This window comes from Neoarius graeffei, chromosome 14 (assembly GCF_027579695.1).
Source record: "Neoarius graeffei isolate fNeoGra1 chromosome 14, fNeoGra1.pri, whole genome shotgun sequence".
In the NCBI taxonomy this organism is placed as follows: Eukaryota; Metazoa; Chordata; class Actinopteri; order Siluriformes; family Ariidae; genus Neoarius; species Neoarius graeffei.
This window is the reverse complement of record NC_083582.1, coordinates 62470036-62497375: the sequence shown is the minus strand read 5'-3', so window position 1 is coordinate 62497375 and position 27340 is coordinate 62470036. Positions and strand designations below refer to the sequence as shown.

At 44.5% G+C, this 27340-nt stretch overlaps 1 protein-coding gene across 6 annotated transcripts in view; it reads right to left on the bottom strand.

Annotated features, from left to right (window-relative positions):
- Window positions 1-27340, bottom strand: part of nrxn1a (neurexin 1a) — a 435939-nt gene that overhangs the window by 151423 nt on the left and 257176 nt on the right. For all 6 annotated transcript variants that reach the window (XM_060940196.1, XM_060940197.1, XM_060940198.1 and 3 more), the window contains one exon: window positions 13508-13627. In XM_060940196.1, coding sequence (XP_060796179.1) covers window positions 13508-13627 — 120 coding nt within the window. The remainder of the gene's footprint in view (window positions 1-13507; window positions 13628-27340) is intronic.

Sequence of the window (27340 nt, the reverse complement as noted above, 5' to 3'; positions counted from 1 at the left end):
GTCCACACGGCAACGGATTCAGGTGAATCTGATAAAATTGTTTATCGTTTCGGCCTGGCGTCCACACGGCACTGGCGTTTTGGGTGCCCCAAAACGAAATCTTTTGAGAACGGGTTCCAGAGTGGAAAAATCTGGCAACGGTGCCGTTGCGAAGTCGTCTGGATGAGTAGAACGGATTTGTTTACGATGACGTCATAACCACATGACTGTCAGTGCTTCATGCCGGGTAGAAGTGTAACAAACTCAGAGGCATCATGGCTCAGGTGGATAAGGCACCATACCATAAATCTGGGGACCTGGGTTCGATTCTGACCCAAGGTCACTTCCCAATCCCTCCCTGTCTCTCTCTCCAGCTCATTCACTGTCCTATCCAATAAAGGTGAAAAAGCCCAAAAAAAATCTTAAAAAGAAGTGTAATGAACTCGATGTGAGTTGTCAACAAATCCTATAACTTGGTTCATGAAATGTGCTTACAAAATACAGTATTTTCACTGCTTTCCAAAAACAATCCCACCAAGTGAAGTAGAACTTAAGTGTTGAGAGGTTTGTGTTAACTAAAAAATGTAATGCACACTAAATCATTGTAAAAAAAAAAAATAGTTAAGCCAACTTAAAAATGTAACGCAACCTGCTGCCAAAGGATTTTGAGTAAACTCAACTTAGAAGAGCAAGTTGGCACATTATCTCATCTCGTTATCTGTAGCCGCTTTATCCTTCTACAGGGTCGCAGGCAAGCTGGAGCCTATCCCAGCTGCCTACGGGCGAAAGGCGGGGTACACCCTGGACAAGTCGCCAGGTCATCACAGGGCTGACACATAGACACAGACAACCATTCACACTCACATTCACACCTACGGCCAATTTAGAGTCACCAGTTAACCTAACCTGCATGTCTTTGGACTGTGGGGGAAACCGGAGCACCCGGAGGAAACCCACGGGGAGAACATGCAAACTCCACACAGAAAGGCCCTCGCCGGCCACGGGGCTCGAACCCGGACCTTCTTGCTGTGAGGCGACAGCGCTAACCACTACACCACCGTGCCGCCCTAATTGGCATTATTATTTAAATTTATTTCAACTAAACAATTTGTTGGACTGAACTTCTAAAGGCAAGTCAGGTCAACTCAACATAAAATACTCTTCTATGTGAACTTAAAAGAACACATTGTGGCTCAGGTGGCTAAGGTGCCATACCATAAATCTGGGGACCTGGGTTTGATTCCAACCTAAGGTTGTTTCCTGATCTCTCTCCTGCTCATTTCCTGTCTCTACACTGTCCTATCCAATAAAGGTGGAAAAAGCCCAAAAAAATATTAAAAAGAATAATTTAGGATAACAATGTTTTTTGTGCCAACTTGCTTTTCCAAGTTAATTGGAATGATTATTTCAATTTATTTCAACATCACAATTTGAATGCACTGAACTTGCTAAATAAAGTAAGGTCAACATAAATTACTCATCTGTGTCGACTTAAAAGAGCAAGTCAGCACAACTATTTGGCCCGGAGTTGAGTTTACTCAAAATCCTTTGGCAGCAGGTTGCGTTACATTTTTAAGTTGGCTTGACTAATTTTTTTTTTTACAGTGTAGGTGCTAGCTACTTCTATTATTTGTTTGAGTGGTATGGCACTTTTTGTGTTTGAGATACCCTGGTGTTGTTTTTGAGTGATCTCTTCTCTGCGAAGATGTGGTGCAGCAATGTTGCTCATTGTAGGTAGCCATTCTACTGGTGTTGATTTGATGGCACTAGATATGATTCGCATGCTTTCGTTCAGTTTGGTGGCAATAAGCCAATACTGTAACCCTAGCTATGTAAAAGGCGAGGGGCCGAGGACCATGGAAACGGAGATTGGCGCTGCCCAATGTGCCTTGGATGGGCGACTGCCTGAGAATACCAGGTAAGGACTTTGACTTTTGACTGCACCTAACCCTAACTGTAACCTCAGTATCTAAATAAATAAATAAATAATCTTAAGCCGGGGGCAGCATGGTGGTGTAGTGGTTAGCGCTGTCACCTCACAGCAAGAAGGTCCGGGTTCGAGCCCCGTGGCCGGCGAGGGCCTTTCTGTGTGGAGTTTGCATGTTCTCCCCGTGCCCACGTGGGTTTCCTCCGGGTGCTCCGGTTTCCCCCACAGTCCAAAGACATGCAGGTTAGGTTAACTGGTGACTCTAAATTGACCGTAAATGTGAATGGTTGTCTGTGTCTATGTGTCAGCCCTGTGATGACCTGGCGACTTGTCCAGGGTGTACCCCGCCTCTCGCCCGTAGTCAGCTGGGATAGGCTCCAGCTTGCCTGCGACCCTGTAGAACAGGATAAAGCGGCTACAGATAATGAGATGAGATAATCTTAAGCCCTTTTATGTTGTTAACTCCAATCTTCATTCGAAAGAGTGAACTCATACAGTACAATGTCTCGCCAACATCAGAGTAGGAGACACAAAATGAGTCACGCACTTTTCTATGATTTGGTGACCAATCCCTTAGCATGTGGGTATGAATAACTGCTGAATATGTTGTCCTTTCAAATTTGTGAATGCAGCAGTAGGTGTGAGAGGAAACAAAAATGATTTGGCAAGTTAATGGGAAATATGAGCATGTAGGTGTCCGTGACTCAGTGGTATGTGTGAAAGTGAAGGACTGCACATTCTCCTCTGATCTAGTTTATGAGTTCTTGCATTGACCACATGCAAGAAAAGGTTCGAGACAAAAAAAATGAAAAGAAGAGAAAGTAGTTTGAAAAGAACAGGGGAGTGGTGAGGTAAAATGAAGCAAGGCTGAGAAAGGTTTACTCTCAGCTCCAGTGCAGGGAAGTGACACGGAGGTTGCAAGGTGAACTGTGTGAATGGTTTTCCAGAACAAAAGCAGCCTCTTATCAGCGAGCAGACTCACAGTGTGGTAACACATCCGCTTCTTAAAACAGCTCAAGGACTTTCTGCGTCATTCACTTTTCTGGCACTCAGCACGCTAGGAGTGTACGAGAGAGCCGAGGCTCTCGGGTCAATTTGCAGGTGAGGCGTTTATTTAGTGAGGACAGTGCAGTGTCCTGAACGGGTTCATGAACAACACACACATGCTCATCATCTGGAAATGGGCAATATAACTCATAGCGGTGAGAAAATGTTTTAGTATAAAGTCATTCTTGGCTGTAGTTAAATGAGACATACAAGTGCATAAATTCGTGACCGTTTTTGAGCTCCTGTCTCACTGTGGTTCTATCATGCCCCCTAGTGGTAAACCAGTTAGACTCTTGGAATAATACAAGAACTGGATGAATGATATTTTGTGTTGCAGCTAGGGCTGCGTACCTAAACGTAACATCAGGTACCGGTACAGAGGTTTAGGTACAGGTCCGGACCTGTACCTGTACCTGAACAATTTGACAAATTCTTCTGAACTTCTTCAATAATGACAGAAACATTAATAAACTGTTGACAACTTGTCAGCAGACGCGCAGCTTGTGAACAGGCAAGGCAGGCAACTGCTTGGGGCCCCCTGGCCCAGGGGCCCCCCGAGAGTCGGGGCCCGAGGGCTTATTTATTTTGTTTTTTTATTGTTCTTTACCATTGTATTTTCACATTTGGAATTTAAAAAACTTTGGTTTCATACATTTTTCGTTGGTGTCAGATTATTTATAACATACTGGTGATGAACATTGGTCAGAAGGGCCCCCTGGAAATTTTTGCTTGGGGCCACAACAGACTCTAGAATCGCCTCTGCTTGTCAGTATCTTTATTCAAAGAAAACCGAACATAACTAGGTTTCCTACCTCACTTCTCAGTCACCCTATAGTTAACCTGGGACAAAAAGTCATAAGTTGTCTCACAGCGAGAAGTGGCTACACTAGAGTACTACAGACTACGCGCAGTCCGCGGCCTTTAACTTACGCGGCAAAATTACACAAAGCAGCAAAGGCTGCCAATGCCAGCAAAGGAAAAATGGCTGACCTGCTTTTGAGTCTTTTTGACCAATCAGAACGCTGGATCAGCCAAGCTCTCGCAATGTCTCGTGAGACTGTGGCGAGAGGATCTCAAATCAAAGATGGCTCTGATTTCAAGTTTCAGCACGGCATTTTACGTCTTTTCAAGTGCTAAATTTTCGTCTTTGTGGTAGGATTTACGCATCTTCAGTTACAAAATAAGCAGATACTTGGTGTAAATTTATATCGGTGCAGTACCGGTACTTCATGATCCGGTATTTTGGACCTGTACCGAATCGATTTTCACGGTACAGTACCGGTACACAGTAGCAGGACACAGCCCTAGCTGCAGCGTAAAGCAAACAGCAGCTGTGTGTTCTGTGTTCATCTACCAGATGGACACAATAGGTTTTGTTTCATAAAGTGTTGCAGTCTGTGTTTGTTTTTTTCAGTTTGCTGTTAATTTTACTTTGTATACAGTACTGTGCAAAAGTCTTAGGCACCCTGTTTTTTTTTTTTCACAAACTTTGTTATAGATTTCTATTTTACGACATTATCGAGTCAGTACAAAAACATTTTAGAGTTCCAAACATTCGTTTTCCAGCACAAAATTAAATGTTACAAAAACAAAAAAAAGTTTGTATCTGAGAAGCTTATTACATAAGAGACCACTTTTCAGATTAAAAAAGAAAACGTAATGAAGGCTGCTGGGTTTTGGTGCAAAATTAAGAAGCGAGTGTGACAGTCAAAGTGTCCAGAAGAACTGGGGCTGGTTCTGGAAGATCTCATCTCATCTCATTATCTCTAGCCGCTTTATCCTTCTACAGGGTCGCAGGCAAGCTGGAGCCTATCCCAGCTGACTACGGGCGAAAGGCGGGGTACACCCTGGACAAGTCGCCAGGTCATCACAGGGCTGACACATAGACACAGACAACCATTCACACTCACATTCACACCTACGCTCAATTTAGAGTCACCAGTTAACCTAACCTGCATGTCTTTGGACTGTGGGGGAAACCGGAGCACCCGGAGGAAACCCACGCGGACACAGGGAGAACATGCAAACTCCGCACAGAAAGGCCCTCGCCGGCCCCGGGGCTCGAACCCGGACCTTCTTGCTGTGAGGTGACAGCGCTAACCACTACACCACCGTGCCGCCGGTTCTGTAAGATGCTCAGTAAAACCTACAGCTCATTTCCGCATAAAACTGCACTAATTCTGCCGTGCAAAGGCAAACTGTAGCATCTGCATATTGTGTCGGTGACAAAAGATGGTCCCATAGCGTCACCTATTCACTATTGGACTGTCTTTTGCCACCGACACAACATGCAGATACTGCAGTTTGCCTTTGCATGGCAGAATTGTACCGGAGACTACTATTTTTTTTTTTTAAAGCAAAGGGTCGTCTCACACCAAATACTGACTTTGTTTCATTTATAGAGTGCTCCGAGATGATGCTAAAAATAGTAACACTGCGGTCTGCGCGGCCATCTTGGAAGTCACTCGCTCCAGAGCGCTCATAGAGTACACATCATAGAGTACACATTCACCGATTCGTTTCCGCATTAGAGGGCTTAGAAGCTTGGATTTTTTTAAGAATTTAGACATGTGAAGTGATGGAGCACTACTGTGAAAGTTTGGATAAGCAGGCACGGGAGCGTTATGCTGAGAAGGTACGTTTCATTGGGACTGTAGATCCATACACTGTTAGGTGGGGTTTACATTAGACCGTATCAGCGGATCATCAGATTAACGTTTTTAAAACGATTAGTGTGCACACAGCAACGCCAATACACGATTCGCGTGCACACAGCAACGCCAATACACGGATACGCTCGGCTCCGCAGGCATCCTGCGCTCCAAATCACTCCGCCCTGAACAGCGAGTGCCCTCTGGAGGGTGCGCACTCCGACCCTGCGCAGCTCACAGAGCGCGCGAGTGAAGCGCACGAGCAGTGATTTGGGACTGAGCCACTGTGTGTGTGATCCCAGCGCATATTGGGCATGCGCGTCACTTACCACTTGCAAGTGGAAGGATGGCAAGCCTAAAGACAATCATAACTACACAATGGGCAGTATTTGCATCAGTATTTGCAGTATTTTCATACTTTTATACTCTTTAATGAAAGGTGATACAAGGCGGAAGTCCGCGCCGTTTTTCAGCAGTCGCGTCACATGACCAACGCCAGCGAATCAGGAAGGTGGATGTCACAGTGACGTTGTCCAATGACGACGCCAGCTAGAGCTCAGCACAGCGTATCCGCGTATTCTCAATGTTTACACAGCACCGGACCAAACACGATCTGGACTGAATACGTGGACCCTGGCGGATTCCCGTTTCCCGGCGTTTCCAGGCGTTTTAATGTAAACGGACAGTGCATCCGCGAAGAAAACGAGACAGATACGGTCTAATGTAAACTTGGCCTTAGTGAGAAGGAATGGAAAGCTGACCCCAGCTTATTGCCGCATGTGACATACATCGATCGTGTGAACTATCTAGTGTTTCACCCAAGTCCATTTTGTGAACTAAAGGATTTCCAGAACTACAAGGAGTATGGAAGCCAAAATCTAAATAATGTTTGAAAAACTATTATAATTATTATCAATTATTTTAGTCAGTGAATAAAATGTAGGCCTAGTATGTAACTTGTACTAACAGCATGTGTACATAAACATTACTAGGCCTAGATCTTAAATGCGGGGCGGCACGGTGGTGCAGTGGTTAGCGCTGTCGCCTCACAGCAAGAAGGTCCTGGGTTCGAGCCCCGGGGCCGGCGAGGGCCTTTCTGTGCGGAGTTTGCATGTTCTCCCCGTGTCCGCGTGGGTTTCCTCCGGGTGCTCCGGTTTCCCCCACAGTCCAAAGACATGCAGGTTAGGTTAACTGGTGACTCTAAATTGACCGTAGGTGTGAATGTGAGTGTGAATGGTTGTCTGTGTCTATGTGTCAGCCCTGTGATGACCTGGCGACTTGTCCAGGGTGTACCCCGCCTTTCGCCCGTAGTCAGCTGGGATAGGCTCCAGCTTGCCTGCGACCCTGTAGAAGGATAAAGCGGCTAGAGATAATGAGATGAGATGAGATCTTAAATGCCATTTGATGCAACAATGCACTGCAGTAGACATAAGCTACCTAATGTGACAAATATATCCATTAATCATTGCTGAAAGAACATAGAAAAGATAATAGTTTGTATCACATTTATTTTAGTAACTATGAAATTCAAGACAATTTAACCTACTGGTCACAAAGTGATCAGAACAAATCCGGATACAGTCAAGTTGTCCTAAATTTGATCGGTTGATGGCAGCCAGCCACTGTCGTCTCCTCTGCTCGCTTTTCTCCTGTGCTGCAATTCCCTGGTTAGTCACGACTTTAGGGAGTCTGTGGAAGCTTTTGCCACCCTTTTCCCCCCGGCTACTACAGCCAACAATGACACACGTATTCGGCATTGTCACCCCTTTTTGCTTCGCTGAACAACAACAATGCACTGACACAGCGACCTTTGACTTCCAATATGGCCGCCGCTGGGTTCGCGCTGACCTCGAAGCACTCTATTATGGCTTACTGCTGTTTATAGTAAATTTTTAATGTTGAAACATTTCATTTCATTATTTTTAAACCACTTTCGGTTTCTAGCGTTTCTTTACATGTGCCTAAGCCTTTTGCACAGTACCATATGTTCTTTTATACAGTATTAGTATTCAAACAATTGCCTATTTACAGTATTTATTTGTAAAATTATAATTGCATTTGAGGGGTGGCACGGTGGTGTAGTGGTTAGCGCTGTCGCCTCACAGCAAGAAGGTCCGGGTTCGAGCCCCGTGGCCGGCGAGGGCCTTTCTGTGCGGAGTTTGCATGTTCTCCCCGTGTCCGCGTGGGTTTCCTCTGGGTGCTCCGGTTTCCCCCACAGTCCAAAGACATGCAGGTTAGGTTAACTGGTGACTCTAAATTGACCGTAGGTGTGAGTGTGAATGGTTGTCTGTGTCTATGTGTCAGCCCTGTGATGACCTGGCGACTTGTTCAGGGTGTACCCCGCCTTTCGCCCGTAGTCAGCTGGGATAGGCTCCAGCTTGCCTGCAACCCTGTAGAACAGGATAAAGCGGCTACAGATAATGAGATGAGATAATTGCATTTGAGCGGCATGGTGTTACAGTTGTTATCACTGTCGCCTCACAGCAAGAAGGTTCTGGTTTCAAACCTCACAAACTACTGGAGCCTTTCTATGTGGAGTTTGCATGTTGTGCCTGTATGGGTTTCCTCTGGGTGCTCTGGTTTCCTCCCACAGTCCAAAGAAATGCAGATTGGGTCAACTGGCTACTCTAAATTCCTCATCGGTGTGAATGTGAGTGTGAATGATTGTTCGTTTGTGTGTTAGCCCCGTGATAGATCAGTGATCTGCCTAGGATGTACCTCGCCTCTCACCTGAAGTCAGCTGGGATTGGCTCCAGCTTCCCCCACAACCCTGATGGATAAGCCATATAAATAATGGAAGGATAATTGCATTTATCTTTAACTTAATTTATACTGAAGTAACTCCTACAAATAGTTTTGGGTCCATTCTATTTTAGCCATGGGATGGGGAAAATGATTTGCCAGTTAACGGGAAACATGAGTGTATAGGTGTCCATGACTCAGTGGTAGGTGTGAAAATGAAGGATTGCTCATCCTTCTCTGATCTATTTCATGAGTCCTTGCACTGCCCATGCTGAAATGTAATATATGACATATATGGCCTTATATCAAGAATGATATTGCCATATATGTTACCTATAGGGTGATATATTATTATCACATACATACATCCTTTATGAAGATATTAGTTTATAACATATATGAAATATCCATAGTAAAATTTGTATATGTACATGTATTAAAAATATCTACATGAGGATTTTTTATATGGTATTATACGTTGCAACCATATAAAACCATATTTGTATGGGGTAGACATACATGTCAATATATAAAATTGTTCCAATTTCTAATAGGTTTTATATATATTTGATATGTATATGTTTTTACCTCTTATGCACATATATTTCATATATGGAAATTCAACATAAGTACATATATTACATTTGCATATGGTTGACCATGTGCTATTTGTAAATTTGAAAGAAAGTAAATTTGTATTTACTTTTTTGTTCATATTTTCAGTCAATTCAAGGGATAAAATTCCTATACACTTTTCGTTTAACCTCCAGCAGGGCCGTCGACAGGGGGGGACAACCGGGTATTTTGTCCCGGGCCCAGGCATGAGGGGGGGCCCAGAACTGGTCCCTCATGAAGATGGCATTAATCATTCTGTTTCATTCACTAGCGGCTCGTTAATAGGGGCGATTAGGGCGACGCACTCCCAAACAGGGAGGGAGATTTTTTTTTTTAATCTACTCCTACTACCAACAGTAATGTCATTGTCCAATCAGGCTAAGGTCGCGCCTGGTGTAGCCACGCCCTTTTGGGGCGATTTCTGTCAGGTTCAGATTTGCCCCAAAATCTCCCATTGACACTAATGGTACGTACGTTTTTTTCGAAAATCCTGCTCCCAATGCATTTTCTATTAGGTTTCATGTGCTCTCACAAGCAGCGTGCTTACGTCATACGCCTGTTGCGCCGCGCAAGTGTTGCCAGATTGGTTTTAAGTGCATTTTGGCGGGTTTTGAACATAATTTTGGGCTGGAAAACGCAACTTGCGCGGGAAATGTGTGAACATTCTATGAAGAAGATGGCGAGTGTTGAGTGCAGCAATACGATAGTGTCTCTGAAAGAAGTTCCCTTTAGTCGTCGTACCAATGAGGAGAAAACGGCAATCAAACAGCTAGGACCTCCTAGACCGAATTTAAACATCAAGCAAGTGTCTACGAAGGGGGAGAAGACCTACTCAAGAGGTTTTAACAAGAACTGGTACCACCGGAAAACTTGGCTAGCTGGCTGTGATGTAGTCAATGCTCTTTTTTGCTACCCTTGCGTTCTCTTTCACCCTGGAAGTAGCACAGCAGACGGTACAGTGATATCTGATATTTGAATTTACTAGGCAAAAGTTGTGTTTGTGTGTGTGTGTTTTACCAATGGCAGTTTAACATTGCCATGTTTTTGTTTTACCAATGGCAGTTTAACATTGCCATGCTTGGAATATTTCAGTAGCCTCAAGTTCTCTCTGACTTGGTGTAAATTAAGCATATTTTCAGTTTTTATATATTGTACAGTATGTGTTCATTGGAGCCAGCAGCACCTTACCTTTTTTCCAACTTGTTAAGCCAAGTTGCACTGACTACAAAACCTTGTGTAACCTTGTGTGTGTATAGCTAAATAACTAAAGCCTTTTGTGTTCATTGACATGCTTGTAATACTTTAAATTTCCTTTTAAGGCATGGCTTTCTGGAGGAATTCTTGGGCGAAAAAACCTGCAGAATTTATTTAGAATTATTTGTTGTTAAAATGGTGCAATTCCATATAAAAAAAACCCCACATAATTAAGCTGCACATGTTTGATGGTTATGCTTTTCTTCATCTTTTTCAAAACTTAAATAAACACTTGTTTTGGATTTATATCCTGCCACTTTAATTGCATTCTTTAGAATTGAAGAAATTAGAATATGTTTATAATTAAGAATTTGTATCTACTTATTATAGAATACTGGAATAATATGAGAAAATAAATGAGTAATATTAATTGATTGTGATGCCAGATGTTTTGCTTTGAAGGCTTCACAATGAATCTTCCTTAGTTTTAGCCTGGCAAGCCAGACTAAATGTGAATATTTGCCACTCGTAGGCAAAAATATTTTTAGCGCTAGGCGGGTGGGTCTAGTTTACTAGGCTACCTTAGTTTGCCACCTTTAACTTGTTCAGTGTTGCCACCTATTGGAGAGAAGAGATATTGTCTATATTGATATCTGAATTTACCAGGCAAAAACAAGTTCGGCCAATTGATTTGCTACCTAGGTCAATTTACTTCAGTCCTATGGACATTTATGGTCCGTGTAGACATAACGGGGGAAAATTGCCCCCCCTGAAAAAAAATTCAGGAGCCGCCACTGCAGGAGAAGCTCAATGGGCTGGCTATGCTCTCTATAGAGCGCGAACTTGCAAAGAAGCTGGACTTCAATGACCTTATTGACGACTTTGCCACAGCAAAAGTCCGGCGCATTGCATTTCGCACCTGAATAGTTGCAGACTAAGGAAATGTTCAAACTGTAAATATGTTGAAATGTTGAAATAAAATGGTTGACTGTTATAATGGGCTTGGAATACCTGTTATTTAAGGGTTGGAGTGAATGGAGACTGTGAAAAGAGGGGTTGGGTGTGGGTGGTTGCTGTGTGGCGATGTGCGTGCGCACGTATGTGTGTGTGTGTGTGGGGGGGGGGGGGGGGCACTCGGATTATTTGGGGGGGGCCCACTCAGATTATTTTGTCCCGGGCCCAGCCAAAGCTGTCAACAGCCCTGACCTCCAGTGGTATGCTTAAAAGCCAGGATTACTAAACAAGCGACTTTTTTATGCTGATTATAGCCACAACCTCTAATCAAACAGTGCAATTTACTGACCGTGTCAATCTGTAGCTCTCAGACGACTCCAAAAAGGACATTTTGCCTGGATCCAGCTCAATTGTGCTGAAAGTCTGGTCTCTTTGCTCTTATTCTTGGGTTTCAGTCACATGACTTTTCTTAGCGATTTCACTTCCGGTAAAACAGCTGGTGGTCTAGCAAACCAAAACAACTAGCTATAACTTATCAGAGTATGCTCGTAATCTAGAAGCCACTGCTCGCTTTAGATATATTCAGAAGATTGCTATGTGCAGTGGAATCGACCCCTACAGTCTGGGAAAGAAGGATTTGTCATACGATCTCGAAAACTACCCTTCAGTCAACTTCCCCGACATCTCGAACTATCTGGTGTTGCAGACGTCCTTCTACACCGCAAAACAGATGAAAGCGTGGAAGAGTATGGAGGCTTACAACTTTTTTGTATGTGGCTGGGTAAAGGACCTCGGGATCAAGTCGCTGACGAATGAATCCTGTATTGTTTTTGCTCGTGTAAGTGTTTTTCTTTAAAGAACAGCTTTTAACATCTTGCACAAGGTATGGAAAGCCAGAGATATTTTGACAACAACAAAGCTATGTATTTTTAACTATGTCAAGTCAGTACTGCTTTATGGATCAGAAACGTGGTGGACCACCAAAGCCATGCCCGGAAAAGTTCAAGCATTCATCAATAGATGTCTGAGAAGGAATCTTAGGATATGGTGGCCAGAAAAGATCAGCAATGAGGACCTATGGAGGATGACCGACCAGGAACCAGTGGGGAGGCTAATTAGCAGAAGGAAGTGGACATGGATTGGGCACACGCTTAGGAAGCAGAAAGACCACATTACCAGGCAGGCACTAACATGGAACCCGTCTGGTAAGCGCCGGCGTGGTAGACCCAGGAACACATGGAGGAGGAGTGTAGAGACAGAGATGAGGAAGGAAGGTCTAAGTTGGGCGAAATTGGAGAAAGCTGCCCTAAATCGAAAAAGATGGAGGCTTGTGGTCGATGGCCTATGCTCCGCCAGTGAGTAACAAGGCGATAAGTATAAGTAAGTAAGTGTGTGTGTGTTTTTTTTAAGCTTTTCGTTCACGTCTTTACAATGAAGCGCTGCAAATTGAAGTGCAAACAAACAACAGTTTGCTTGATTCTCACTTGTGTTGGCTCTTATCGCTCAGGTAAATCATTCACAAAGATCATCAGAAACCCCTTTAAAGACCTGGATATTAGTTAAACAAGACGGAGAAGCGATCACGGCGCATTGTAACTGTATGGCTGGGGAAGAATTTTGTTGTGACCTTCATGCATATGGACTTTGTGAGGAGTGAGGAGTAAACAAAACAGCTGGGGACTTCATCGCTTCATGACTAAAAAAACGTACCATAAAATAACGACACATAGCAAGAAAAGTACTTGGAAAACACTAAGGACATAGCTGAGAGGGAGATACAAACCTTTCACCAAGTGATCACTGCAAACTCGAGCACGCTTCGACTCGGCTCCCTTCGATTTCAGCGAGAGGTTCAAAAGCCACCTTTTTCAGCATCTTTTTGTGAAATCCTGTGTTCCTTCATCCTTTTTTATTAGTTTACGGGGAACCCTAAAGAAACTTTTACCAGTTTCACGGTTTGATCGATTTGAACAGCCTAAAACAACACAAGTGTAAGGCATTCTTCATGCAAGCAATGCAGCTTCTTCGTACAAACGCTTTGTCAACTGAGCTTTGGTAGACCACCAGCTAAAGTTTTGAATAACTAATGAGGTGGATGTGACGTCACGTGAAACCCAAGAATTTGGACTCTCACCGCATGAGACTCACTGATTACTCAATCTAGATTAGGCATGGACTTGGACTCGTGTTTTATTATGTTCCCTTTCAGTCTGAATATTTTTAAAAAAGAGTAGCTGAATCAGTGTGAGATTGAGACACTCTGTATCTGTTAAATCATTTGCACAGCCATTTCTAGCAATCAGCCTCACAAGCTGGGGAAAAGTGATGGATCTTAGTCATCTTGTGTTTCAGAATCTGTTCACACTTAAGGAGCAATGAGGCATAAATATTCACTCACCGTCGTTGCAGAGCGGCCCTCCAAACGACGTCATACTACAGTCACAGGTAAAGCCCTCCCACTGCTGCAGACACACACCCTGATTGGAGCACGAGTCTTCCTGACAGGTAGTGCTGGGACCTGCATGGAGAGACGCAGAGAAGATTGAGAGACTCGATTAAATTCATGGGCACTGACCGATAATCAGAAGAACAGTCTGGCAAAATGCAATTAATGTGACAGCAACAACAAATGCAAGGAAACTCTATCATGTTCTATGCTGGTCTAATACTGATTAAATTATGCAACAGTCCTGAGTGATTGTAGATTTAGGCCCTGTCCACACGGCAACGGATTCAGGTAAATCCGATAAAATTTTTTATCGTTTCGGCCTGGCGTCCACACGGCACCGGCGTTTTGGGTGCCCCAAAACGATATTTTTTGAGAACGGTTTCCAGAGTGGAAGAATCTGGCAACGGCGCCGTTGCGAAGTCGTCTGGATGAGTAGAACGGATTTGTTTACGATGATGTCACAACCACATGACTAGAACAAGCAGCACTCACTCATTCACGCCGGGTAGAGGAAGGGGTTTATGCGCATGTGTCCTACTTCTTCTATTGTTCTGGTGTCTCCGATGGGACCGTCTTACAGCGCACGTAGAGGTGTGGCATGTGTATTGCATCGTTTTCAGCAAGCGTTGCGTTGCCATATGGACCTGATATTTTACTGATCCATTGCCCATGTGGACGAGATATTTTTTTTTACCCGCTAAAAAAAAAAAAGCTCGTTGCCGTTGTCGTGTGGATGTAGCCCTAAAGGCCAATTTATGCTGACAACCCAGTCCTCGCAGATGGAGTCGCAGATAGCGTCTGCGTAGCCCCCCCACCTTCGCTCTGCGCGCACCTCCCAAAAATTGTGACCACCGCAGAAGCCTCGCAGACAGCGTCGCAGACAAGAGGGCTCTGATTGGTCCACTCTACATCCGCTGTACACGTACTTCCGCTTCCCTACTTTCCCGGTTTGGTTTGTTTTCACGACCGCCATTTTTAAAAACACGAGCGAAGATGGAGCAGCATGAAGAGCGGTTGATCGAGGAAGTGAGGAAGTACGGACATCTATACGACTCCAGTTCTAGTCATTATAAGTAACCGGAGGATAAACACTCCACTAACCACACCCACCAACTACTCCTAGCGATTTCGCGACTTCACGCCCCCTTGCGTTGTGGCAGTGAATAACATCGCGCACGCCTATTACTCCCCACTCAACGATAAATTACAACTGTCTGCGAAAAGCTATCTGCGAAAGCCTTGTCGCAAGAGCATGCAGAGGCCCTATATCATGTACAGTAGAGCAGGAGGAGTCTAAAACCAAGTGCCTTTACCATGTGATTTTGTTTGTTTCGTCATTGGTTGTTCTTCCCTTTGTGTCATTATCTCTCTCAACTGTTTCCTGTTTCTTCCCTGATTAGTTTGTGCTTACATTGTCTTACAAAAGTATTCATCCCCATTGGTTTTTGTCCTGTTTTGTCACATTACAAGCTGGAATTAAAATTGATTTTTTGCAGAGTCAAGGTCCTTCCAGAACAGGCTGATTTACACAGACATCATGTGTTACGGTCTTCGGCTCGTCCAAAAGAACCGCAACATAAAGAGGGACACGGACGACAAGGTTAAATTCAATCAAATAATAATTTATTAAAAATCAAACAAATAATAACATTGAGTCTAGAGGAAATATATATGTTTGTTGTCATGCGTGTGTGGACGTAATGCCAGCATCAGCATGTTTAGATTTACCAGAGAGAAAATAAAAGAGAGCCGTGCAAATGTGAAAGAAAAATGAATCTAGTGCCTACAGAAAAGAAAAGAAGTGCCTCCCGAAAGGAGAGAGGAGAACCCCTTAAGTACTCACGCCCCAGTACAGGTGTACTCTATTAACTACGTACCCCTACCAGGCCCAACCCTGCCCGTGCACTGACAGGGAGGAGCCTGAGGGGGTCACAGGGGGTCATAACACATGTGACAGATCATGTGACATTTTGATTGCACACAGGTGAATCTTAATCAACTAATTATGTGACTCGTGAAGTGAATTGGTTGGGCCAGCTCTTATTTAGGGGTTTCATATGAAAGGGGGTGAATACCTATGCACAATCCAGAGTTCGTGTTTTTTTTTTCATCTTAATTATTGTTTGCGTCACAGTAAAAAAAAACAATTTGCACCTTTGAAGTGATAGGCATGTTGTGTAAATCAAATGGTGCAACCCCCCAAAAATCCATTTTAATTCCAGCTTGTAATGCGACAAAACAGGACAAACACCAAGGGGGATGAATACTTTTGCAAGACACTGTATATACCCTGTGTTTTCCATTGTTTAGTGTGAAGCGTCTTGTACCTGTATTTTGCCAAGCCTTTGTTTTCTGTTTGTACTTCCCAGTTCTGTAGTTTGTTCTGCCTACTATACGCTGCTTGCTGATCGCTTGAATGTTATCTGTTGATTTGGATGACTCGCATGTCTCAATGTGCAAGAAAACCCATTGACTACACATGCATCCATCCTCACCTGCCCTACAGAACAGAATGCCTCACCTCTAACATGGATGCAGCAGGAGAACGGGGAAACTCAATGCCAGGGTCACCGTGCTGATGCCTGGCTCAATAGGGTTCAGCCAACATATATGGACAGACACCCCAGCAGCCAGTGAGGGCATAGACTAACCCCTTAATGGATTCCTATTACAGTACAGGCTCTTTTACGAGAACCTGGTGGAGCCTAAGCCTGTAGAAAACATCAGGGTGGGGTACATGATATATTGGCTCACTGGATCTGCACACCATTGGGCTGAGTGCCTTATCACTGTTGAATACCCCTGCCTCAAAGACTCCACTGTGTTCAAGAACATGCTCAAGTGGCTTTTCCAAGCTCTGGACAGGGAGAAACCTCTAGAAATTTTTATTTTTTGGGGGTGGGCTGAAGCCTAAACAGACCCTTAAGTGGCCGACAGAGCGGCAGACAGGGCAGACTCTGCTCCAGAGCTCCCTCTAGTGGTAAATCAGGAGCCTATCACTCCCGAGCTCGACTGGGCAGCCAACGCTCTTGTGCTCTCTCCACTGCTTATCTTTGAGGATGACATAACTCAGCTTTCTGACTGTGGGGAAGCGATCCTTGCTGTGCCTCCAGGCTTTGAAGATGATGTCACTTTGCTCCCTGATTTCAGGGGAGGATATCATTGCCCTGCCTCCTGACTTTGGGGCAGGACATCGTTGCCCTGTCTCCTGACTTTGGGGGAGGACATTGCTGCCCTGCCTCCTAGCCTTAAGGATTAAGCCATCTTAATACCAGCTGCATCAGGCGAGAGCAGCTTACCTATGCCCTTACCAAAGTCGAATCCAGATGGAAAATTGTCCAGCCCCAGGCCCTTGCCCAGAGGCCCAGATCCTCCCATTTGTGGGGCCTTATGTGGCACACTGGGAGGGAAGCCTTTGGGATGGGTTCTGTTAGAAATCACCCCTCTCGCTTTGAGTGCTGCATGCATTCCATACTATTTACAGCCTGCAGCACAAGATGCGCACTTCCACAAAACTTTGCTTATTGACGTTACCATGTGCCTGCTGTCTCACCTGTTTCTCCCCTGATTAGTTTGTGCGTATACTAGTACAGCCTGTGTTTTCCATTGTTTGGTGTGATGCGTTAAGCGCAGTCTCTTTGTTTTCTGTGTGTACTTCCTGGTTCTGACTTTATTTTGTTTCTTGATTCCATTGTTTGTTTTGCCTGTATGCTCTTTGCTGATTGCCTGAACTCTGCCTGTTTCGGTTTATGCCTGTGCCTGTCGATTTGGCCTCGTTGTGTTGTATTGTGTCTCAATGTGCAATAAAAATTGTTGACTGCACATGCATCCGTCCACAACTGCCCTACGTAACAATCTGAGTGAATTAACTTTAGGCAAGCAGATATAATTATTAGTGATAATTGGAGTGTGAATGGTTGTTTGTCTCTATGTGTCAGCCCTGTGATGATCTGGTGACTTGTCCAGGATGTGCCCTGCCTCTCGCCCATAGTCAGCTGGGATAGGCTCCAGCTTGCCTGCAACCCTGTATAGACCCTTTTCACGTGACGTCACGACAAACGCGGCCGCCATTTTGGACATGTACTACCAGTAGTTTACCACAGCCAGCATTGAGGAACGGCAGCAAAGAAAGTGTTTATTTTCAGCAAGACTTCCATCATGCCACTATATTGTTGTGCACCTGGATGTAGTAACCATCAACAAACAAGGCAAGGGTTATCATTTTATCGGATCCCGGTAGATGCTGACCGACGGAGAAGATGGATAGCAGCACACCAACGCTTGTGTAGTGACCACTTTGTTGGAGGTAAGACGAATAAAATTAGCCAAAAAAGGCATTACATTGCTGTTAACATTCTGTGGCGGCGAGTGTGTAACCAAATAGGCTAAAATAACCCATTGTAACCTCTTTGTTCTTCTGTAGTAGCTATTAGCTAACGACATTAGCTAGCGTTGTGTTCCTTTGCTGTTGGTAGACTGTAGGACAGATCAGAGGCAGTGTCCTACAAACAGCGCTTAATTTGAGGGGGAGCAAGCCGGAGCGCGCTCCGGAACCTCGGGCGTTGGCTCCGGCAGCTATTTACACTGGATCCGGTGATCCGACACCTCTTTTGACTATGTAACAAAAAAAAAAAATTAAATAAAAAAATGCAAGTTTATTTAGTGCTAATGTCTGATTTTGATATCTGTCTTGTTGGTGATTTCTCTCATGAAACGACATCCACAAAATATCTGCAGATGAACTTAATTTGCAGTGTTATTACAAAACATGCCCAGAAGCGCAGCGCCACAAATTAAGCACTACCTACAAATAAGTGTTCAAAATAAGAGGAACATGTATTTGTCTCTTAAATCCAGGCCGTTCCCTGTAATCTGTAACAACGGTTGGAGAAAGTAATGGCAAATAGTGAGTGCACAAACCATAGAAGGGAAACTGTACACAGCGCCAGGGCAGTGTGATGGTATGTCTACTTTTAGATTGTGTTAGCTTATCAATGAACACACTCGTCACTCGACGAGTTTCACATCTTTACGACGGATACTTAAATGTGTGTTAGGTATTATTGTTGCAGTCTAAGCAGTCATTGTAGCAGCTAGATGAGCGAGAACCGAAAGGGTCTGTGCCATAAACCGTTATTTCTGTACGGCGTTGCTAATGTGTCGTTACTGTTGTTATTTCTCCCTCTGCTCGCCCTGTAAATGCCCTACGTCGCTGGATAGCGAAGGTGTTTTCTGCATCTCGCTCCTTTTTCTTGTATGTTCTCCGTTTGTCGCCTTCCTCGCATTCAAACCAATTCGAGCCGAAGTCCGCTACATGTCCAAAATGGTGGTCGCGTTTACAAAGGTCACGTGACTGAAAAGGGTCTATAGGATAAGCAGCTGCAGATAATGGATGGATGGATGGATGGATGGATGGATGGATGGATAGTGGTAGTATTATCATCTATTGGCTCAGACTTTGGCTGAAGCCTATAGAGGCACCTGTCTGTATGTGTATGTTTAACCGAGTTCGAGCATGTTTTAAGAATGTAATTAGCGTGCCAGCCTCAGATAGCAATTCAACAGTCGTGGTGTGGAGCCACTGCATACTGACTATGTAAGTGTCATGTTACATAACCACAGTTTGTAATATACTCCTCCATGGCTACAAGGTGGTCTAAAGCACTGTCCAGGAAAAGAGCAGGTTTTGGAATGTTGGTTTGAATCCTGGTGTCAATGTATTTCTGAGCGGGATATTTTTTCTATTTATGTACCATAGCTTCTATCTCCCAATCAGACAAAGGCTGAGCTCAGACCTGCACAGGTCTCGAGTTAAAATTTAAAGGCACAAACCTTCATCAAATGTGTTCATATTTCGTTAAAAATTAATGTGAGTAGATGACCACTCCTTTATTAGCAGCCAATTATTAGTATGTCCTAATGATATCAATATTACTCAAATTATTTGCAAACAAGTCTCATATTTCCTTTGGAAGGCATGCATTCTTGTTAACGCAGAGCAGAAATTAATTGCTACATGGTTATTGTACTGTACAATAATTACTTTATGTCTGCATTTTGTTGCAGTCAACCTTGAAGGCAATTTTTGGCTCACTGACATCTTCCTTCAGTGGCTGCGGTAATGATACCAGGTCTCTTTTGTGATAATGAAGTCTGTCTGAGAAATTGTTGAAGTAGATGTTAAAAAATGCCTGGGGAAATGAAGCCCAACGATAAATGGGCTGCCATCTGGAAGGGGTCATTTTGTGCTCAGTGTCTAGTGGTGTAGCAGTAGGGCAATAGGCCAGGCATATTTTAGCCGGCAGCAACAGTTCTGTTCCCATTATCCTCAGCACTCCAGTAGGCATGTAAAGCAGGGCACTCAGCTGACAAACCCCCCTCTTCTCCATCATCCAGTCATTTGGCCAATCACCCATGTAGAGGTGGCTGACAGGACAGCAGAGGCTCTGAGACTACAGTTAATGCAATCCAGATGAGCTCAGTTTCTTCTGTCTCTCCTTATGTGTGACTGAGCTCATTTAAAGTGCAAGAGGAACGATATAGTAGGGCCAATGAGGCACACAGCATGCACCGTTTCCTGCCTTATTTAGCTGGAAAAAGTCATTCTATTGCATCCCAATTATACAATACCAATTTTTAACTGCATAGGGAATCTCAACTAATTTGTAGACCATTTCCATCTGACTGTTTTTAAATTCAAGGGTTCTACACTACATGCACTAAGTGAAGGGATCAGAATCAGGAAGGACAGCATTAAAGCCAATCACATGCCATTCTTCATCAACAACAGTACATAAATGTGAGTTCTAAAAAAAAAAAAAAAACAGTCATGACATAAACGTGAAGGAGACTGACACAGGACACTTTAAGACTCTGAGGGATGTAAATACAAGATTTGTGTGCTTTGTTCAGTGCTTGTATTTACAGGGATGATTCTACTCCAATGTCATGTAGGTAGAAATGATTGACGACATGATGTCTGTGAAGGTTCTCAGTCATCCAGGTCATCGTGAACCGTAGGTGCTAAAGAAGGCAACTTGACTTGCTTGAAATTCTTGAAGATGTTTCACCTTTCATCCGAAAGGCTTCTTCAGTTCTGTGTGACTAGTAGGGCGTTCCAGATATTTATCCTCTAATGGACCAAAAGCAAACCTAATGGGAGTTGTTGAGGTCATTTTTTGGACTGCAGCATGCACATCAAACAAGACAGAAGCCTTAAGGACCCCATACACGTTCAAAAAAGTCGTCAAAATTTTGTATCAAAATTTTGATATCAAAATTTTGATACAAAGTTTGATCGTGTGTAGGGTGTTTTGATGTCAAAAATTTGATGTCAAAATTTTGAACCCAAATTTTGACACATCAAATCACTTTGATATTTTTTGAAGAGTCGTCAAATTATTGATGCGTGTGTGGGGGGCTTTATTGTTTGTTGACGCTTCAGACAAAAGATGATGGCCTCGCAAGTTTCAATAACTATCTTTCCAATTGCTTGCGGAGACGTGGCAGTCAGGAATTTCAAGTCTTCAAAAGAATTTCCAGATGCCAGGTACCTCAGTGTGATGGACAAGCGTTCACTTGGTGGTATAGATGAACGCATCACAGTGTCTTCTTTCAATATCAATGGCTTGACAAGGTCCAATAATTCATCGAAGGATGGGGCATCCATCCTAAGGAAATTACGGAAGTCCTCTGGTTCTTTGAGACGAAGTTCTCTGAGGAGGTTGACGTGACCATATGTTCGCCATTTCAACAACCAGTCTTTCGACCATTTCCGTCGAAGCCGAGGCGGTTCATTGTCCAAAGCGAACACAAGTGCTACGGCCACTGCTGCGTCCATGTCAAAGTTTTTGACAATACTGAATTTTTGATAGAAAAAACATTGAATCGTGTGTGGACATTTTACATCAAAATTTTGCATCAAAATTTTGATATCAAAATTTTGATACAAAATTTTGACGACTTTTTTGAACGTGTATGGGGCCCTTTAGCATTGAGGTCTGCCGGAACCCCCACCCACTGGAACATAAATTGGGGGTCATTAGGACCTTACATCACAGGGCTCAGAATATTCCTTCAACATTAGAGGGAAAAGAGAAGGAACAAAAACACATCAAGGAAGCACTTCAGAAGTGTGGGTATCCCAACTGGGCTTTCATCAAGACCAGAAAAAGAAATATGAGGGACAGGGAAGAAAACAGCAACAAATGCAAGAACATTGTCATTCCCTACATTTCTGGACTATTTGAGAAACTCAGGAGGATCTTCTACAAACACAACATTCCTGTACACTTCAGACGCAGTAACACTCTGAGGCAGAAATTGGTCCACCCTAAGGACAGAATACCCAGACACAAACGGGACAACATAGTGTATGCAATTCAATGCAGTGAGGAATGCACGGACCTGTACACTGGGGAAACAAAACAACCACTTCACAGGCACATGGCTCGACACAGGAGAGCCAATTCCTCAGGCCAGGACTCTGCAATCCATCTTCATCTCAATAACAAAGGACACTCATTTCAGGACTGCAATGTACACATTTTAGCCAGAGAAGACCAGTGGTTTGAAAGAGGAGTAAAAGAAGCCATCTTTGTCAACCTGAAATGACCATCACTGAACAGAGGAGGTGGTCTGAGACACCACTTATCAGCCACCTACAATGCAGTCCTTGGCACACTTCCCAGAAAACTGAATACACATCCACACCAAGACTCAGGCTACATCCACACGACAACGGCAACGAGATTTTATTAAAAAAAAAATCGCGTCCACATGGGCAACGGATCAGTAAAATATCAGGTACATATGGCAACGCAACGCTTGCTGAAAACGATGCAATACACATGCCACACCTCTACGTGCGCTGTAAGACGGTCCCATCGGAGACACCAGAACAATAGAAGAAGTAGACGCATGCGCATAAACCCCTTCCTCTACCCAGCGTGAAGCACTCACAGGAACAAGCACACAACAAGAAGAAGAAGATGGCTGCGACTACGCGAGGAAATCGTGCCTTCTGTGTGTACAAATTAGTTTTATTAGCGTGCATAGTTTTATATAACTTAATTTCCTTATTGTGTGTGAACATTTTGAAAAGCATTTTTATATAATTTATATAACTTTTTATATTGTGTGTGAACATTTTGAAAAGCAGTCTTATCCAATAAAAAAAGAAATTCAAGAAGTGGTTCAGTTACTTGTTTATTTAAAAGAAAAGCTGTATACAAAAGTGAATGCAATGCAGTGGTTCATACAAAACAGCGAGAGTGCTGCTTGTTCTAGTCATGTGGTTGTGACATCATCGTAAACAAATTCGTTCTACTCATCCAGACGACTTCGCAACGGCGCCGTTGCCAGATTTTTCCACTCTGGAACCTGTTCTCAAAAAATATCGTTTTGGGGCACCCAAAACGCCGGTGCCGTGTGGATGCCAGGCCGAAACGATAAACAATTTTATCAGATTCACCTGAATCCGTTGCCGTGTGGACAGCCTCTCAAGCTGACTTCAATGACTCACATGATGGCAGAGAGCCAACAACCCACAGATCACCCTGATGACTCTCTAGGCTGCTAACATTGTTCACACTCGGTTCCCAGTGACCCTAACAACCTACAGGATGACTGAGCCTATGTTTACATTAGACCGTATCAGCGGATCATCAGATTAACGTTTTTAAAACGATGAGTGTGCACACAGCAACACCAATACACGATTCGCGTGCACACAGCAACGCCAATACACAGATACGCTCGGCTCCGCAGGCATCCTGCGCTCCAAATCACTCCGCCCTGAACAGCGAGTGCCCTCTGGAAGGTGCACACTCCGGCCTTGCGCAGCTCACAGAGCGCGCGAGTGAAGTGAACAAGCTGTGATTCGGGACTGAGCCGCTGTGTGTGTGATCCCAGCGCATATCACTTACCACTTGCAAGTGGAAGGATGGCAAGCCTAAAGACAATCATAACTACACAATGGGCAGTATTTGCATCAGTATTTGCAGTATTTTCATACTTTTATACTCTTTAATGAAAGGTGATACAAGACGGAAGTCCGCGCTGTTTTTCAGCAGTCGCGTCACATGACCAACGCCAGCGAATCAGGAAGGTGGATGTCACAGTGACGTTGTCCAATGAGACGCCAGCTAGAGCTCAGCACAGCGTATCCGCGTATTCTGAATGTTTACACAGCACCGGAGCTGACACGATCTGGATTGAATACGTGGACGCTGGCGGATTCCCGTTTCCCGGCGTTTCCAGGCGGTTTAATGTAAACGGACAGTGCATCCGCTAAGAAAACGAGACAGATACGGTCTAATGTAAACGTAGCCTGAGAGCGTCAGTGACCCATGTGACCTCAACGACTCTCCTTCGGGTTGCTTTTGATCCACTAGAGGATAAATACCTGGAACTCCCCACTAGTCAGACAGAACTGAAGAAGCCTTTCGGATGAGACATGAAACATCTTCAAGAATTTCAAGCAAGTCAAGTTGCACCTACGATCGACAACATTAGACTTTCAAACTCGAAGGAGGGGTTCAGGGGAGGCATTTGGTTGAAACATACTGTACATGTATCTATCTACCTTGCAGGTCAGCTTTCATCAATGCAACTTTTGTCAGCCAAACAAATAAAGAAAAGCAAAATACATCAAATGTTAGTAAAGGCACAAATATGGTTATGATTACAGAAAATGAAAAGGACAAATGTGAAAAGCAGAAAAGAGGGGAAAGGAGCACAAACAAGACAGAGAGGATTAGGACTGGGTGCAGGTTAGTGCTCAGAACTGAACACAGGAAAAGCAGATGAGATGTGAACATAGTGCTGAAACTGCACAGCTACAGTTAACGTACAGGAAAAAGGAAAAGATCACATGGTGATGGTAAATACTAAAAGAGCGGAAAATGAGAAGTAGAAAAATAGCTCATGTCTTACATTAAGGTGGAATTAGTTAATGGCATTAATTTACATGAAGAAACCTAACTTTTGCATTAATGCATCATAAGAGCTCATGTAAAAAAAAAAATTATGAACAGCTACGTATAGCAAATAATGAAAAACAGTCAATATTTTTCCATCCGCCATAAAAAAAATGATACGATGCAAAGGAGGGATTAGAAACATGACAGGGAATGAAAAAAAAACCCCTTTCCTTTGAATGTAATCTAAAAGACAACAAAATCAGTTTAAATCGTTCCAGAAAGAATGCGATATTTTAAAATTTGCTTAACTGGTGAATAACATTATTCTATCATTCCAGTGTGATTTCATGAACACATAGCCTACACCTAAAGATTTTCCCAATAGGCTTAATTTCCTGTCCACAAGTCATCACTTCCTGCACACCTGGCAATAAAAAAATACACGAAGTTAAGGCAATGTGTTATGTAATGGGATGCCATTTAGCTGTTTTTGTTTTGATTGTTCACGTGCGAATCAGTTTGTTTTGGCGATGATCGGCCTGCTGTTCATGATCGCATATCTAGAGCATACAAGAATATCTTGGACTGTTCGGGATATTACTGTGGATTGCTGGCTATGCAGAATTGTGTAAGATGTAATGCCGCTCTTTCGAGTTCCATTCAGCGAACTATATAAACACAGCGAAATGCAGAAAAGAAGAAAACCGAGTTGACGTCTCATGAGGTTCACGCCTTCGTGTTTCGAGGTCGAGGGGAGGAGCGGTTCACGCCTTTGTGTTTCGAGGTCGAGGGGAGGAGCGGTTTACGCCTTCGTGTTTCGAGGTCGAGGGGAGGAGCGGTTCACGCCTTTGTGTTTCGAGGTCGAGGGGAGGAGCGGTTTACGCCGTTGTGTTTTGAGGTCGAGGGGAGGAGCGGTTTACGCCGTTGTGTTTTGAGATCGAGATGAGGAGCAGTTTACGCCGTTGTGTTTTGAGATCGAGATGAGGAGCGGTTTACGCCGTTGTGTTTTGAGATCGAGGGGAGGAGCGGTTCACACCTTTGTGTTTTGAGATCGAGATGAGGAGCGGTTTACGCCGTTGTGTTTTGAGATCGAGATGAGGAGCGGTTTACGCCGTTGTGTTTTGAGATCGAGGGGAGGAGCGGTTCACACCTTTGTGTTTCGAGGTCGAGGGGAGGAGCGGTTTACGCCTTTGTGTTTTGAGATGGAGGGGAGGAGCGGTTTACGCCGTTGTGTTTTGAGATCGAGGGGAGGAGCGGTTTACGCCGTTGTGTTTTGAGATCGAGGGGAGGAGCGGTTTACGCCTTTGTGTTTTGAGATCGAGGGGAGGAGCGGTTTACGCCTTTGTGTTTTGAGATCGAGATGAGGAGCAGTTTACGCCGTTGTGTTTTGAGATCGAGGGGAGGAGCGGTTCACACCTTTGTGTTTCGAGGTCGAGGGGAGGAGCGGTTTACGCCTTTGTGTTTTGAGATCGAGGGGAGGAGCGGTTCACACCTTTGTGTTTCGAGGTCGAGGGGAGGAGCGGTTTACGCCTTTGTGTTTCGAGGTCGAGGGGAGGAGCGGTTTACGCCTTTGTGTTTTGAGATCGAGGGGAGGAGCGGTTTACGCCATTGTGTTTCGAGGTCGAGGGGAGGAGCGGTTCACACCTTTGTGTTTTGAGATCGAGGGGAGGAGCGGTTTACGCCTTTGTGTTTTGAGATCGAGGGGAGGAGCGGTTTACGCCTTTGTGTTTTGAGATCGAGGGGAGGAGCGGTTTACGCCATTGTGTTTCAAGGTCGAGGGGAGGAGCGGTTTACGCCGTTGTGTTTTGAGATCGAGGGGAGGAGCGGTTTACGCCATTGTGTTTCGAGGTCGAGGGGAGGAGCGGTTCACACCTTTGTGTTTCGAGGTCGAGGGGAGGAGCGGTTTACGCCATTGTGTTTTGAGGTCGAGGGGAGGAGCGGTTTACACCATTGTGTTTTGAGGTCGAGGGGAGGAGCGGTTTACGCCTTTGTGTTTTGAGATCGAGGGGAGGAGCGGTTCACACCTTTGTGTTTCGAGGTCGAGGGGAGGAGCGGTTTACACCATTGTGTTTTGAGGTCGAGGGGAGGAGCGGTTTACGCCTTTGTGTTTTGAGATCGAGGGGAGGAGCGGTTTACACCATTGTGTTTTGAGGTCGAGGGGAGGAGCGGTTTACGCCTTTGTGTTTTGAGATCGAGATGAGGAGCAGTTCACGCCTTCGTGTTTCGAGGTCGAGATGAGGAGCAGTTCACGCCTTTGTGTTTTGAGATGGAGGGGAGGAGCGGTTTACGCCGTTGTGTTTTGAGATCGAGGGGAGGAGCGTTTTACGCCGTTGTGTTTCCAGGTCGAGGGGAGGAGCGGTTTACGCCTTTGTGTTTTGAGATCGAGGGGAGGAGCGGTTCACACCTTTGTGTTTCGAGGTCGAGGGGAGGAGCAGTTCACGCCTTTGTGTTTTGAGATGGAGGGGAGGAGCGGTTTACGCCGTTGTGTTTTGAGATCGAGGGGAGGAGCGGTTTACGCCTTTGTGTTTTGAGATCGAGATGAGGAGCAGTTCACGCCTTTGTGTTTCGAGGTCGAGATGAGGAGCAGTTCACGCCTTTGTGTTTTGAGATGGAGGGGAGGAGCGGTTTACGCCGTTGTGTTTTGAGATCGAGGGGAGGAGCGTTTTACGCCATTGTGTTTCCAGGTCGAGGGGAGGAGCGGTTTACGCCTTTGTGTTTTGAGATCGAGGGGAGGAGCGGTTCACACCTTTGTGTTTCGAGGTCGAGGGGAGGAGCGGTTTACGCCTTTGTGTTTTGAGATCGAGATGAGGAGCAGTTCACGCCTTTGTGTTTCGAGGTCGAGATGAGGAGCGGTTTACGC